The 13,386-nt window shown below is 38.5% G+C and overlaps 1 protein-coding gene across 1 annotated transcript; it reads left to right on the top strand.

Annotated features, from left to right (window-relative positions):
* The first annotated feature begins 8,162 nt into the window (after positions 1 to 8,162).
* On the top strand, positions 8,163 to 12,089 carry LOC131536697 (uncharacterized). Its single transcript, XM_058769742.1, has 4 exons — positions 8,163 to 8,583; positions 8,652 to 8,793; positions 9,882 to 9,982; positions 11,085 to 12,089. Exons 1-4 carry the CDS (start codon positions 8,227 to 8,229, stop codon positions 11,541 to 11,543), a joined length of 1,059 nt encoding a protein of 352 aa, XP_058625725.1. The 5' UTR covers positions 8,163 to 8,226; the 3' UTR covers positions 11,544 to 12,089.
* Positions 12,090 to 13,386: the final 1,297 nt, after the last annotated feature.

A 13,386-nucleotide genomic window follows, 5' to 3' on the forward strand; every position in this document is an offset into this window, starting at 1 on the left:
AAATAAGGCGATTACATGTGTTTTAAAGTTGACCTAACAATTTAACAAACTCTTACTGCTTTTCATCTTCACGAGTCTCTCTGCCGCTCTGCCCGTGCGCTGCGGGAGGAAAATACTGGTTAGCACAGCTTTACCGGGAAAGTGATCAAGTAATATTAAAATAATTCATACAAGATGATGAAGAAAAGTGTATATATGTGTTTTAACGCACTGCTAGGACTCTCATCTTCACGTCGAGTCTCCCGCCGGTCTGCCTCTGCCAATCTATACAGGTCGACTCGGGAAACTGAGATATTCTTACGGAAACTTAAACGTGGCTTTATATCTTGCAAATGACATCAGAATACAACGCATAAAGCAATTAAAAAAAAGTCAAAAATGAAATTTAACCTACCATACTCTAGTGGTTTTTCATCTTCACGAGTCTTTCACAGAGCCGGTGCTGAGGAGGTGTGTGGTTGTTTTTCGCTGTCATTTAGTATTTTAGTATTTAGATTTACAGAAGGCGAATATTTTTTAAGAATGCACTGAAAATCTACAATAACGCACTGTACACAGCATATACGGTAAGAAACCTGAGAAACAGTAATAATACTGTGAAAACAAAAATGATTTACTAGCTTTGACTAGTATACTCTCTGAGCATCCAATCAAAGGACGAGAAAATGCTGACGCTGTCGTAAGCCTGCTAGATGGGCCTGGTGCTGCCAACTCGAAATCTGATTGGTTAAAGCAACGGTTTCATTGCCATTGTTTTAAGCTAAAAGACGCCTGCACTGTTGATTCTGAAGTCTTAGGAAGATTTCTTTCACCCTGGCAACACCATGAAATATGATTGGATAAAATCTCTAATAAAAACATACACTACTGGAAGCAGCGCAACCAAGAGAAAAGCTATGAGATGAAGAGAATAGACTATTGGAAATTATTTAATTCACATTCATGGAAAAATATACTAAAACTAAGTCAGTGATTCTGATAGTGTTTAGGCCAGCAGAGAAGGCTTTGCTGGCCCTGACGGCCCACCACTGCAATATACACATGATGAAGCAAGCAGATGAGCCCAGAAAAAGCCTTCAGTCTGGATCCAGCCTCTTATGTAGATCTGAGATGATTGAATACCTGAGAAGAAAAGACGCCAACCCCTTTGACGACCTCAGATGATGACAACCTGTACCAACATACAAAACTACCACAATTTTCTGTGAAACTGCGCTTGTGTGTCGTAGAAAGCACTAAATAACAGTGAATTGAACTGAATTGGAATTATATCTCTGCTCGCTGTGGTAGACCAGTTTTATGAAAATTTACCTCATTTTGAGTGATGATCATGATGTGATATATTGATTACAATTTAATAAAAGCTTGTAATAATGTAATAATATCATTGATTAGAAGGTCTACAACATGTACGCGACTGTCAACGCAGGTTTACTCAAGGCAATAAGGTAAATAGTCCACAAGGTGGGAGTGTTGTATTATAGCAAGAGATCAGTGATGGTGATATTCTGCTGATTTCAGGAGATTGAGGTCTCTGCAGAGCAAAAGTGGGCGTTTCTGACTTTGTGGGTGTTTTCAAACTGCTGGGTGTTTCTAAATGATGCAATGAAAATGATCCCCCTTACCTAACCCCACCCGTCTACGGTGTAGATATCTTCAACTTGACAAAGGTAATTACAGATATCTCTAATTCATTTTCAACTAGTCACACATTATATTTTAAGATATCTGAATTGTGTTTTGTCCTGGTACAATTTGTTTTCCCTGACGTACAGTTTGATGCAGCTAATAGGCTGTAGTATTTTGGGATTGGGAAACCATGGTGGCTGCTGTTCTCAACAAAATAGCAAGAAATCGAAAAATCGAAAGAGCTCAAAGTCAGGGAAATTGCTCAGAAGTGTGGCTGATATTCGAACAATGGTGTCATCGCATTTACAGAGTGAGGGAACTGGAGCTTTCTCCATCTCTCGAAGAAGCTCTGGTGAGTTTCAGGCTTTTAAATCTATTTGCTTTATTTGCTGTAACCTCATACACATATGAGGTAGGCCCGGTTCCAGAATTCAATTGCTAAGGGTGCTTCTGAAATTAGTCAGGGTGCACATCTATTTTCACATGTATTTGTATCCATTGCTATGGTTATTACTATGTCAGTCACTGCAATTTTGAGAGCGAATCCTGTATAGATAAAAGAAATCCCTAAACTTTGTAGCATGCATGTGTCTGAAAAACAAATGTTTTATACAGATTCTGAATTAATCTGTAACTCGTCTTAGTTTATCACAATCTCACAAAGTTCCATTATAATCAATGAAGCTCTACACCACGTAATGAATATTATTGCAGTTATAATTAAGTAATATACATCCTGATTTCTTGATTAAACCCTGCTTTTATTAATCATTTTTCATGTTCAAAAACAAATTGGACAAGCAGTATTTGATTATTTGTGAGTCCTGTTGTAAAAGAATACTATTAATATTAATATAGAATATTAATTAGTGTCTTCTGGGACATCCTGGCTAACAGACAGAAACCTGGCATCTGTGAAATCACATTTGGCATCCCTCCACATCGCACCCAGCTACTAAAGACATCGTCAAGGAGTTATTTGGAGAGGAAGCGGCAGAGAAGGTGGATTGTGTGCCTTTAGCCCTATTCGGACGGGACTAGTTTTCCAGGGGTTCATTAGAGAAATTTGTGTTTCACAGACGTACTTGGTGATTTTAATCCTGTCCGAATCTGCCACATCTGTGTTTTTCTCACACGACCTCTGTAATAATTCCAGAGCAAATTACCTACTGTTTTTCAGCAAACTCAGTGATCCTCTGAGAAAACTAATCCCGTCCGAATGCGAAGTCTGTGATTGCCGGTGAGATTTTTTTTTTTCACAGCGCATTTCCTTGTGTATTTTGGCCAACTTGAATTACTGTAGACACTCTTACCACGCTCATGTTTGATATTTGCCTCCCGGCAAAGAATAAAAAACAAAACCAAAAAAAAAAAAACAATAATAAAATGAAGAGCCAGATCACGTAAACCATTGAGACTGGCTATTGTAAGCGTCAGGTAAAATTACTCATGTTCATTTCTGCACTCAATTACATAATGTTTTAATTACATATGCACCTTTGTGAAAATTAAACACGGGTTTACTACAAATAAATAACTAAAGTAAAACTAAAGCAACCACACATAAACATGGTTTTGCAATACTAGCCATTTAGCTTCACCATGGTATTTGTAGTAAAACTGTTATACTAATGGTAATCAATCCAAATGACTATACGCAATGCAACGCCCAGATGTCCAGAACAGACCCTCCCACCTCTGTAATAAACACAGAGATGTTAGTCCCGTCCGAATTAGTACATGAAAATCGCAGACGTCAGGTGATAAGAATCGAAACTCAAACGTAGTTTAGAAAACTAGTCCCGTCTGAATAGGGCTTTTGTCAGACAATACAGTGAGACGCATAGGTGAAATGGCCAATGATATTGTATCGCAGCTTTTAGAACAACTGCAAGCCAGTGAATACTTTGCGCTGCAGTTGGATGAAAGTACTGATGTAGTGAATCAAGCACAGCTAATGGTCTATATATACACGTTTCCTCGGTAAGGACAAATTTATCGAGGAACTTCTCTTCTGTAAACCCCTTGAAGGCAGGACATCTTTAATATGATGGATCAGTTCATGACGGACAATTCAATAGACTAGACTGAACAGACAAGATAAAGCGTGCGCATTCGCGCAAAAAATATCCCTGTGGAAAAGCAAACTGCAAGAGGGAGTTACAGAAATATTTCCTCTCTAACCAGGAGTGCATCTCTCAGCACTGCTGAAAACATCACGCCCGTAATTTAGTCTCACCTGTCACATCTTCAGGGCTATTTTGAACAGTATTTTCCTGATTTGAACAACACCCACCTGGACATTGTTAGAAACCCATTTGCACCAGGGGTTGGCACTCATCTGGATCTAGCGGCCCAGAAGGTTTTATTAGGATTTTTTTTAATCAGTTCAAATTGGTTTGTGTTGGTAATACAAATGCTGTCCTTCAGGTTTAACTTGTCACACTGTAATACTGTGAAAGAAGGGACCCTGTTCAGTTAATGAAAATATTTAGCAATTCACTTCTCTCGTCTGCAACAAAAATGATTATTTGTGTGATTTTGTTCCATGAGGATATTAGAAATGTTATCATTGATTGGCCACAATCCATGGAATCTCTTCTGTCAACACTGAAAAGCAAGCAGAGCATACAAAGTGATTTCACACTTCAATATGAGGACCCTGAATTTGACAATGCTTTGTGCAACCTGACGGCTATCACTGAACTTCCTCCCGAAAAGACAACACTTAAAGTTATTTGTAGAGCACCACCCTCTGACTCTAGCCAGTCAGATGGTACATTAGACAAAGCGGTTTTGTCATCATCAGCATCTGACTTGAGTACCAACAACAGAAATCCTGGATCAGTAACAGCAAGTAGTCGCTCACAGCAATGGCCTGTTTCTTTTGTCATTCCAAACTTTTCTTATGATGTAGAATTACATGTGAAATGTGGAAATGAGCAATATACTACAGATGGCTCACTGCTCAACCTATCCTGTTAAATCTGAGATTCTTGACAAAATGCCACTGCAATCTATTCTTACAAGGCTCATCCAAGTGTGTTGCAAGGGCTCTTGTAAAAGACACATCCATGCCTTAAAGAACCAAGATCAGCCACAGGATGGAAAATTAGCCTTAAATTCAAAATGGGTATCAAAATAGTAAATTTCATGATGCTGGCTGTCTAGAGCTTACCTTTACTAGTGAAAAACACCAAGCTGCAAAAATATAAAGTCAAGAAAACTCAAAGATCAATTTTCTACTTGACTTACCTGCTGGGTCAAATTATGCTGCTTTAGGGAATAAAAGAAAATACTGTATATGCGGAATGAGATGAAGAAAACAAATCCAGACTGGCATGTAATTGATGCAGCCAGAAAAAACTAATAAAATGATGAAGTGTCTAGATGAACAGGCATGTCAGATGTGATTAATAAAGCAACACTCATTTGTTATTGGCTTTCAAAGAAAAATCAGGAAAATTCTATTATTTGCTAGTGTTACACGATATCCCACTGGCAAAAACTGTATGATTTTATTCTCATTTTTATTAGGATGGGCACCTTAAGAAAGACAGCACTTTCAGGATTGGGCCAGTTTTGCATCGCAATGAAAGTTTATAATTTGCACTAGTTTGAATCTTGTCAATGTAAACATCCAAGCAATTTTAAATTATTCAAGTGCAATAAGATGTGAAAGAGATGTCCATTCAGTACTGTTCATTGTTTTATGTTTGCACGTACACAAAGAGAACCACATGTCAGACAGCTGTGTGGGCATATGAGTACAGATGGAATTCTTTCACTTCTTCTTGCGCTTGAACGTAAAATTACAACATTGATGTATTGAGTTTTCTTCAATTTATTCCTTAACTTTTCCTCACTTGGCCTTAAAAAGGTCTTAAAGTATTACACTTATTTTCATGTGACCTACAGAGACCCTGGAAATGTGAGATATAGAATGAAGCAAACCTTCACATGATTGTAAATATTTATTTGTAGATGCATGTTACTATCCTTAAAAATATTAGAAAAAATAAGATTAAATCAGTGCACTTCGTGTTGTGATAAATATCACTGCCTATTTCGTGAGACCTGGGTCTATAATCCAAGGGAGTTTTACAGTGTTGCTAACCATGTTGAGAATCATCTGAAGGCAGCAATTGATGAAGATGGTATGTATAATGCTTGCACATCCACAATAATGGTCTTTTGTCAGTTTATATTCATTTTACACTGCTTTCGTTTACGTTTACAGATTTCATTATCACGAAGTACCGATGACAGCATCACTGTAAATCATTGGTCTCAAACTCAATTCCAGAAGGGCCACAGCTCTGCACAGTTTAGTTCCAACCCTAATCAAACGCACCTGATCCAGCTAATCAAAGTCTTCAGGATTGCTACAAACTTGCAAGCAGGTGTGATTTGGAGCTGTGGCCCTCCAGGAATTGAGTTTGAGACCACTGCTCTAAATGATGAAGTACTGATGGAGATGGTTCAACAAAAGTGGTTTGGAGAGGACAGGAAAAAGAAGTGCATCGAAAGGCAGCGAATAGCAGCTATAGTGGGAGTGCCTCTCTCAGTGGCGGTGACAATTGCAGGGCCGTCATCTAAGAAATACATTTCTGTTTATAAGCCCAAAACATCTTATTATAGCTGGCTTGGAAGAGTAATTGTGGCTTATGACTCCAAAAAAATCAAATGGAGCTGCCCATAAAACAAGACAAAGCAATCATGTGTGCACAAATCAATTGCCAAATGGCACTTATTTCAAACTCAGAAGTCCATTTTTCAAAAGGTAAAGAATACAGAAGAGACTGATCCCATTCCAAGTTCACAGCACCAAACTGAAGAGCTAGAAGATCAACAATACCCACCAAATGAGGCAGGCATAAAGAAAATGGTGCTCCATCTATTGAAAGAAAAAAGACTTCTTGCAGACCTGCCAAAATAACCGATCAATGGCCTGCAACCTAGGTGTGATTTCCCACGCAGCCTTGTTCCACAGGAGACTTTTTGCTCACAATGCAAAGGAAATCACTTGCTAAGTGAACCAATCCTCATAACACCGAGAGCGAAAATTTTGACATTCACAGGAGTTGTTGAAGGTAAATGAAATATCTTTTTTTTTTTGTTTAAATGCAATTATGTACAAAAATGTTGGTTAACTGATTGCATTTTGAAAAGCAAAACCTTCTTTTAAGGGATTTCCACTTACTACAAAGTCTGGAGCAACTGCAGAATGACGTTCCGTTACCAAGAGTTCACAGATGGGATCTATAATTATAATGACCACCTGCTAATTTCTCTCCATTCATGTATGATTCTTCGGAATGCTATTCAGGTATTTTTCCCGTTATAACACCAGATATTGCAGCTTAAATAAATTGATGAAATTAGTAAATTAACATATATTGCATTTGAAGTCCTTGAATCTAAAGATTACAATTTGCCTTTATATTCTTAGGTTTTTCATGTAGAATCACACTGCTGTTAGCGGAGTCCTCAGTCTGCTTGAAGCCACTGAAAATACAAAATCCCCCAGCCATGACACTGTGCTTCATGCATATATTCACTTTAAAGCATTGACAAACCATGATTACATTTACTCCTGCGTCAACTGTGGATACTACCCTAAAGTGGTAATCATGGACCTCCACAAAAAAGGACTATTTTGTGTGCCTTGTAAGTTAACTTACTGTGCTTTGTAACTTCATTGTGCTGTACATAGAATTGAAAACTTTGACTGTTATGCTTGTTTTGGTTTTAATATGTATTCCACTTGTCGACACCAACATTGCTTCCTTCTGGGACCTAGTGACACAAGAAATGGTTGGTCGTGGATTTATTCAAAGTAAGTTATTATTATTTACTTATTTGATCTACAATGTGCTTGTTAATATGGGCATAGGCGTAAATCCGGGGGGGGGGACGGGACCCCCCCTATCTGAGGCTTGTCCCCCCTAAAAATATCATTACAAGCGACTCTGTGTATTGAAAATAACATAATGGACATATACTTAAAATAATTGTGTGAGTAATAAAACAAAATAAACGCAAAAACCCGTTTTAAGTTCAGAAATGTTTTGATTCCCCCCTCCCTTTCCTCACAGTGGTTTGGTCCACTGCCTGCTTTTCTTCTTTACCGATACACACACGAGTCCGGTGAGAGAGAGCAAGTTAGTTTTGTGTAAGTAGGCTGTCAAGGTTATTTTATTCTCTTTAAACATCGGGTGAAATGATTCTTTCTCTTTAATACAGATGATGCTGGATCATTAATAAATTAGTCATGACAAAAAGATTATGACATCCGATGTATTTTCTATGAGTGATTATAAGGTTAACAAGCTTAGCTTGTCACCCACTACAACTAACATGGCGATAAGCCTGTGTGTGAACCGATATTAGGCTAATATTGTAGACCTACGTGTTGGGTTTCGTTCAATATGATGTTAAGTGGCAGATCAGTGGGTTTAATGCGGTTGAATTAATGCAAAAGAGACGTACTAGGTTTCAGACGAAACCTAAAATACTATGGATGACGCAAAATAATAATTATAATATGACCGCGTGGTGAACCATGAACTCATATTTAAACACGGTATTCATGCTATGTACACATGCTGTGTACACATATCTATCCTTACAAGTACAATTTTGGCTGTATTATTTATGTCCCCTTCAAAAATTGCTCTTGAGACATTTTATGTTTATTGTCCCCCCCTACTGTCAGATGAAATTTACGCCCCTGAATATGGGGTAACATTATATATGCAAGGTGGCAGGAATAACCCCTTCGTAGTTCCTCCAAGTTTTGATTGTTGGGCTCCATGGATTGGCATCAACACCAGAAAATCTGAAATTGCGTTGAACGCTGAATTTGGGAAAATTCAGAAAACTAAGCCATGTGATGTTCCTGATCTTGATATAACTGAAGGAAGACTAGGAGATGAGCTCTTCAAACTGAAGGTGAAATCCTAGATCATTTTTTAATAAAGTAGTCAGTGCCTTTTACTTATGCTATTATGATGGTCCAGGTTGAAGCCATACGGAAATTCTGTGAAGAGTGTAGTTTGGACTCAGATGGATCCAAGATTGACCTTGTGTTGCGGTTAAGAGAGGAGATGCAAAACCGCTCATCATATGACAAAGCTTTCCAACAAATCTGGGATGCTTCTGGTACGATTTCTTCCTCTCCTTGTTATTTAGCATGACGATTATAATATTACATTGATTTAAAATTGTTTGATTCAGATAGCAATAACAATGAAGGGTCCAGTATGTTTGATACAAAAGTTTCCAACATGACTACATTTCCAACTATGTTTCAAAAAGTGAAAGCAGTTTTTCTAGACTTATTGTCATACTAATTATTTCTTCTTTTTAGGTGGATGGGCAGTAATTACTTGTCCCTGTGGAGTAGTTTACTCAATCAAGTTTAACATTAGAGCAGAGTCTCCAAGAGACTTTGCCGATTTACTTTTGTCATGGAAGCACTTCCCCAATGTTACAACATATGATTTTGCCAGAGGACTAGCTACTCACACAAATCTTCGGGAACCAGAGATTTGACCTTTTAGCCCTCATGAAGGCAGACTTGCAGTGCCAAACCCTGAAAATATTCAGCTGGCTAAAAGAAAGCAAGTTGACGGTGAATATGCCCTGGTTAAAAGTAAAACAGCAGGAAAAGGATCCCACCTGCATCCTCTAACTGGTTCCGCTGAGCATTATGCCCTGTATGACCGTTTCCATGAGTACAACACAAAAGACCCAAAAGATGCACTCAGAAGAGTCCGCTTAGTCCCTGAACTAAGTGGGTGGTTAAATACCCAAACTGCCAAACAACTCTTTGCTGGCATATGAAAAAATAATTACTTTATGAGCATGCTCACACCATCAGCACATATATTCTTAATGCGCAACATTATCCACCACTACAACAATCACAAAATGAAAGTGTGAAAGAAAACCTCCGAAAAATTCTCACCAAATGATCAGTTCACCTTAAATGATAATGGTCAGATTGTTGGAGGTAAGATTTCTCATATTAATTTTTTTTTATTATTATTGTGAGAGCATTGCCTTTTATATAGTCTCAGCCTCAGATGTCATGCCCACGGAACGCTGGCTAAATGTCTGATGCATATGGCACACTTCAGGAGTTTCGAAGTCGTCATCAGATTGGTCCGAGAGTTTTACACACTGGTCTGTTATTGTGGCGACATTAGAATAAACGTGATTTATTCTCAATTTTATATGTTCTTCAGTCCCTATTCAGTGTTCCACAATGGGTATGTCCACTCTGCAACATGTGCAACCAAACAAGGCATGCTGGAAACAGTCACCCAGTACAGACCAGCTGGAGGAGGTTAGTTTTATATCATTGTTAGATTTTGTTTTTCTTATATATCAGTATCTCACAGAAGTGAGTACACCCCTCACATATTTGTAAATATTTTATTATATCTTTTCATGTGACAACACTGAAGAAATAACACTTTGCTACAGTGTAAAGTAGTGTGTGTACAACTTGTATAACAGTGTAAATTTGCTGTCTCCTCAAAATAACTGTAAGGTAATATGTAAAATGTAAAGAAAACAAGGTCAATTTAGCTCAACGGGAATCATTTATGATTTTATAGGGAATTTGAACAGACTCACTGTTTCACGACTGATCACTGAGTCGGCAGCGATTCACAGAACGAGCCGTAAAACATCAACTCAGCACTGGATATTAAAATTTATATTAAATGCACCAGCTCAGTTAGAATCTGGAGGTTACTTGCGTTGCGTTGCCTTTATGTTAAGGGATTCCCTTTTGTCATAGTTGTTGCAGAAAGGGGGTTTCCCGAGGTTACTGATTGGCTGACAGTTCAGTGGTCGTTCGTAGTGAAGTCTTGGGGAGCCAATGGTTGGGTGTTGGCTGACGATTGCGGAGTTGGTCTGGTTGAAGTTTGAAGCGGGTGCAGTCAGAGCTGGACTTCACGGCAAACTTAACTTTTGAACACGAAATTCAACGGAAAGAAAAGAAACTAAAGTAAAAGAATAAAAGGATGTAACAAGACTAGGTGGTTTTTCTTCTCATCGTGGTAGCAGCTGGCGTGCAGGACTCAGCGTGATCAGCCGTGAAACAGTGAGTCTGTTCAAATTCCCTATAAAATCATAAGTAATTCCCTTTGAGCTAAATTGACCTTGTTTCCTTTACATTTTATTACCTTACACTTATTTTGAGGGGACAGCAAATTTACACTTATGTCACATGAAAATATATAATAAAATATTTATAAAAATGTGAGGGGTGTACTCACTTCTGCGAGATACTGTATAAGTGCTGGCAAGCTGTACATCACACCAAAAACCTTCTTGCTTCACTAAGGTACATTTGTTGAAATGCACATGATATTCTAGGTCTTCACATTAAAGGATGCAATCATCATTCAATGTAATCACATCTTTTTACTTTTTCCCAGTTGCAGAGAAACCCTGGAATTTTCTATTCCAACTACAAAATGCTGTTTCGCGTGATCATCTCCCCACAGAACATTCATAAAGTTAGACTTAATCCTGTTCCAGATTCTGTTGATGGCCTCAAGCTTGAACTTAAAAGCAGGCTCCAGCTGAAAGACCCTTTTGACCTTCAATATGAAGATGAAGACTTCCATGATTTCTGTAACCTTCCATGTGTAGCTGATCTGCCCAAAGACAAGATGACACTGAAGGTCCTTTTCACCCCCTTTCCATATACATTGTCAGAGTCCAGTGTAGACACTGCAATTTTAAGGGAATCGTCATCTCCATCAGCGTCTTCACCTAGTATCCATTCAGAGCCACCTGCTGCCTCTTCGCAGCCATGGCCAACCACCTTTCCCATCCCTGTTTTTACATATGATGTGGAGCTGAGACTAAGACAAGGTAATAAGGCATTTTGAAAGGATGGAAAACTTCTGTCAATTCCCAGAGACATGAAGATTGAAATTCTTGAGAAACTTGCAGAAATTATATACTCATACAAAGCCTATCCTGGGAATGAAGAGATCGACAGTGTAGCGGCTGCCTTAATTGCAAAACACCCCTGTCTCAAAGAGCCAAGCTCCACGTCTGGATGGTATGGGTGGAAAATTAGTTTGAAGTTTAAGATGGGCAACTACAGACAAAAGCTGAGGGATGCAGGTTGTCAGGAACTGAAAGTGAATTCTGAAAAGAGAGATCTTGGGGAGACGAGGAAAGCAAAACGAAGTTAAGAAACCTAGACGATGTGAAACCAATTTTCTTCCAGATCTACCTCAGGGCAAAGACCGGGAAAGTTTAGAAAAGGAAAGAGAGCAAACAGTCAAAAAACATAATGTAAGTCTTTGTTTACAATAATGTTTGATTGTATTAGCTTCTACATAAATATTAAATCTCATTTGTTCTTGCAAGTCTTTTGATCAAATGTCATGACACAAGAACTAATGAGGTTTGATGTTGCATTATGTCGTAGTAACATGCAATATTACACACCCCTGATTTAAGTGGCATGAGCGTGTTACATCCACTATTAAATCATATTTTGGTGCTGAACAAAAACGTAACTAACAACTGTTGGTGCACCACATCACTGGTGATTTATTTACAACAAAAGTATACAAGTGTAAATGTGCAAATTTGAAATTAATGTTTTTGTGTTTTTATTTATCATAAAAAGCATCAAAGGGAGAATGGATAAACAAATACAGAAAAACAAAGGATTGAAGGAATAAAGCTGGTACTTTAATCAACCTATATTTTACAGACAACAAACCAGCAGCATTGCTGGGCCTGCCGTGGTACATGCGAGAGACTCCTTCAAAATTCATGAAGATATGCGACATGAGCTGTAACATGTAAGGCAAAACAAGGGAAAACTGAACTTTACATCTCTTAATTTGCAGGGGTTTGGGGACTACATTTGTGTAATTACATTCCATAAAGCCAAGGGACTGTGAAGAGGATGTGATCAAGGGTGTGGTGATTGGAATCCTAGTGGTTGTGGAAAATGTGATGGACCCTCTCCCAGCGTTCTACAATGACGTGCCCTGATGATTGAGGAAGAAGTGGTAATGCGTCACCTGAGTGATATACCTAATGCTTTTCTGAACCTGATGGGCCTGGTGTACGCATTAAACCTCGACTACCCAAAGGAATTAAAATTCACTTTTGAAGCGATACAGCGCCTGTTTATTGGAGTTGGATCAGACTCTTGCAGCGCAAGAGTTCACTCTTTGAAGAGCAAGTTGCTGGGATAAGACAGAAAACAAACAAAATGTTTTTTTCCTTCTTGCTACTGTCTAATCGGTGTACTGGTTCAAAGTTTAAGAGCATTGTTGTTTTAGATCTCATTGTTTTAAGTGGAAAATTGGAATTCTTAATATTGTTTTTTTTTTTGTTGTTGTTACCTTGCACTGCTTCCTCTTTCCTTGTCATGTTTCTACGATTGGGAATAGAAGACACTTTTTTTTTTAACAGTTTAATGTGAAGTTTTTCAACCAGATGATCCAACGGTAGCTGCAAGGATCTCAGGTTGCCTGGCGGACATCTCGGCATGGATGAAAGAACATCACCTTCAGCTCAACCTGGCAAAGACTGAGCTTCTTGTCTTTCCCGCCGCTCCAACTCTACAGCATGACTTCACGATCATCAACAATTACCCCATCAACTTCGGTCAGAAATCTTGGTGTAATCTTTGATGACCAGCTGACCTTCAAAGGCCACATTGCAAAGACTGCTCGATCCTGCAGGTTTGCACTACACAAC

This window comes from Onychostoma macrolepis, chromosome 03, assembly GCF_012432095.1.
Source record: "Onychostoma macrolepis isolate SWU-2019 chromosome 03, ASM1243209v1, whole genome shotgun sequence".
NCBI lineage: Eukaryota > Metazoa > Chordata > Actinopteri > Cypriniformes > Cyprinidae > Onychostoma > Onychostoma macrolepis.

Coding starts and splice junctions, on each gene's coding strand:
- LOC131536697 (XM_058769742.1), top strand. CDS start 8,227: ATGTACACATGCTGTGTACACATATCTATCCTTACAAGTACAATTTTG. Junction 8,584..8,651: donor ATGAGCTCTTCAAACTGAAG/GTGAAATCCTAG, acceptor ATGATGGTCCAG/GTTGAAGCCATACGGAAATT. Junction 8,794..9,881: donor ACAAATCTGGGATGCTTCTG/GTACGATTTCTT, acceptor TATGTTCTTCAG/TCCCTATTCAGTGTTCCACA.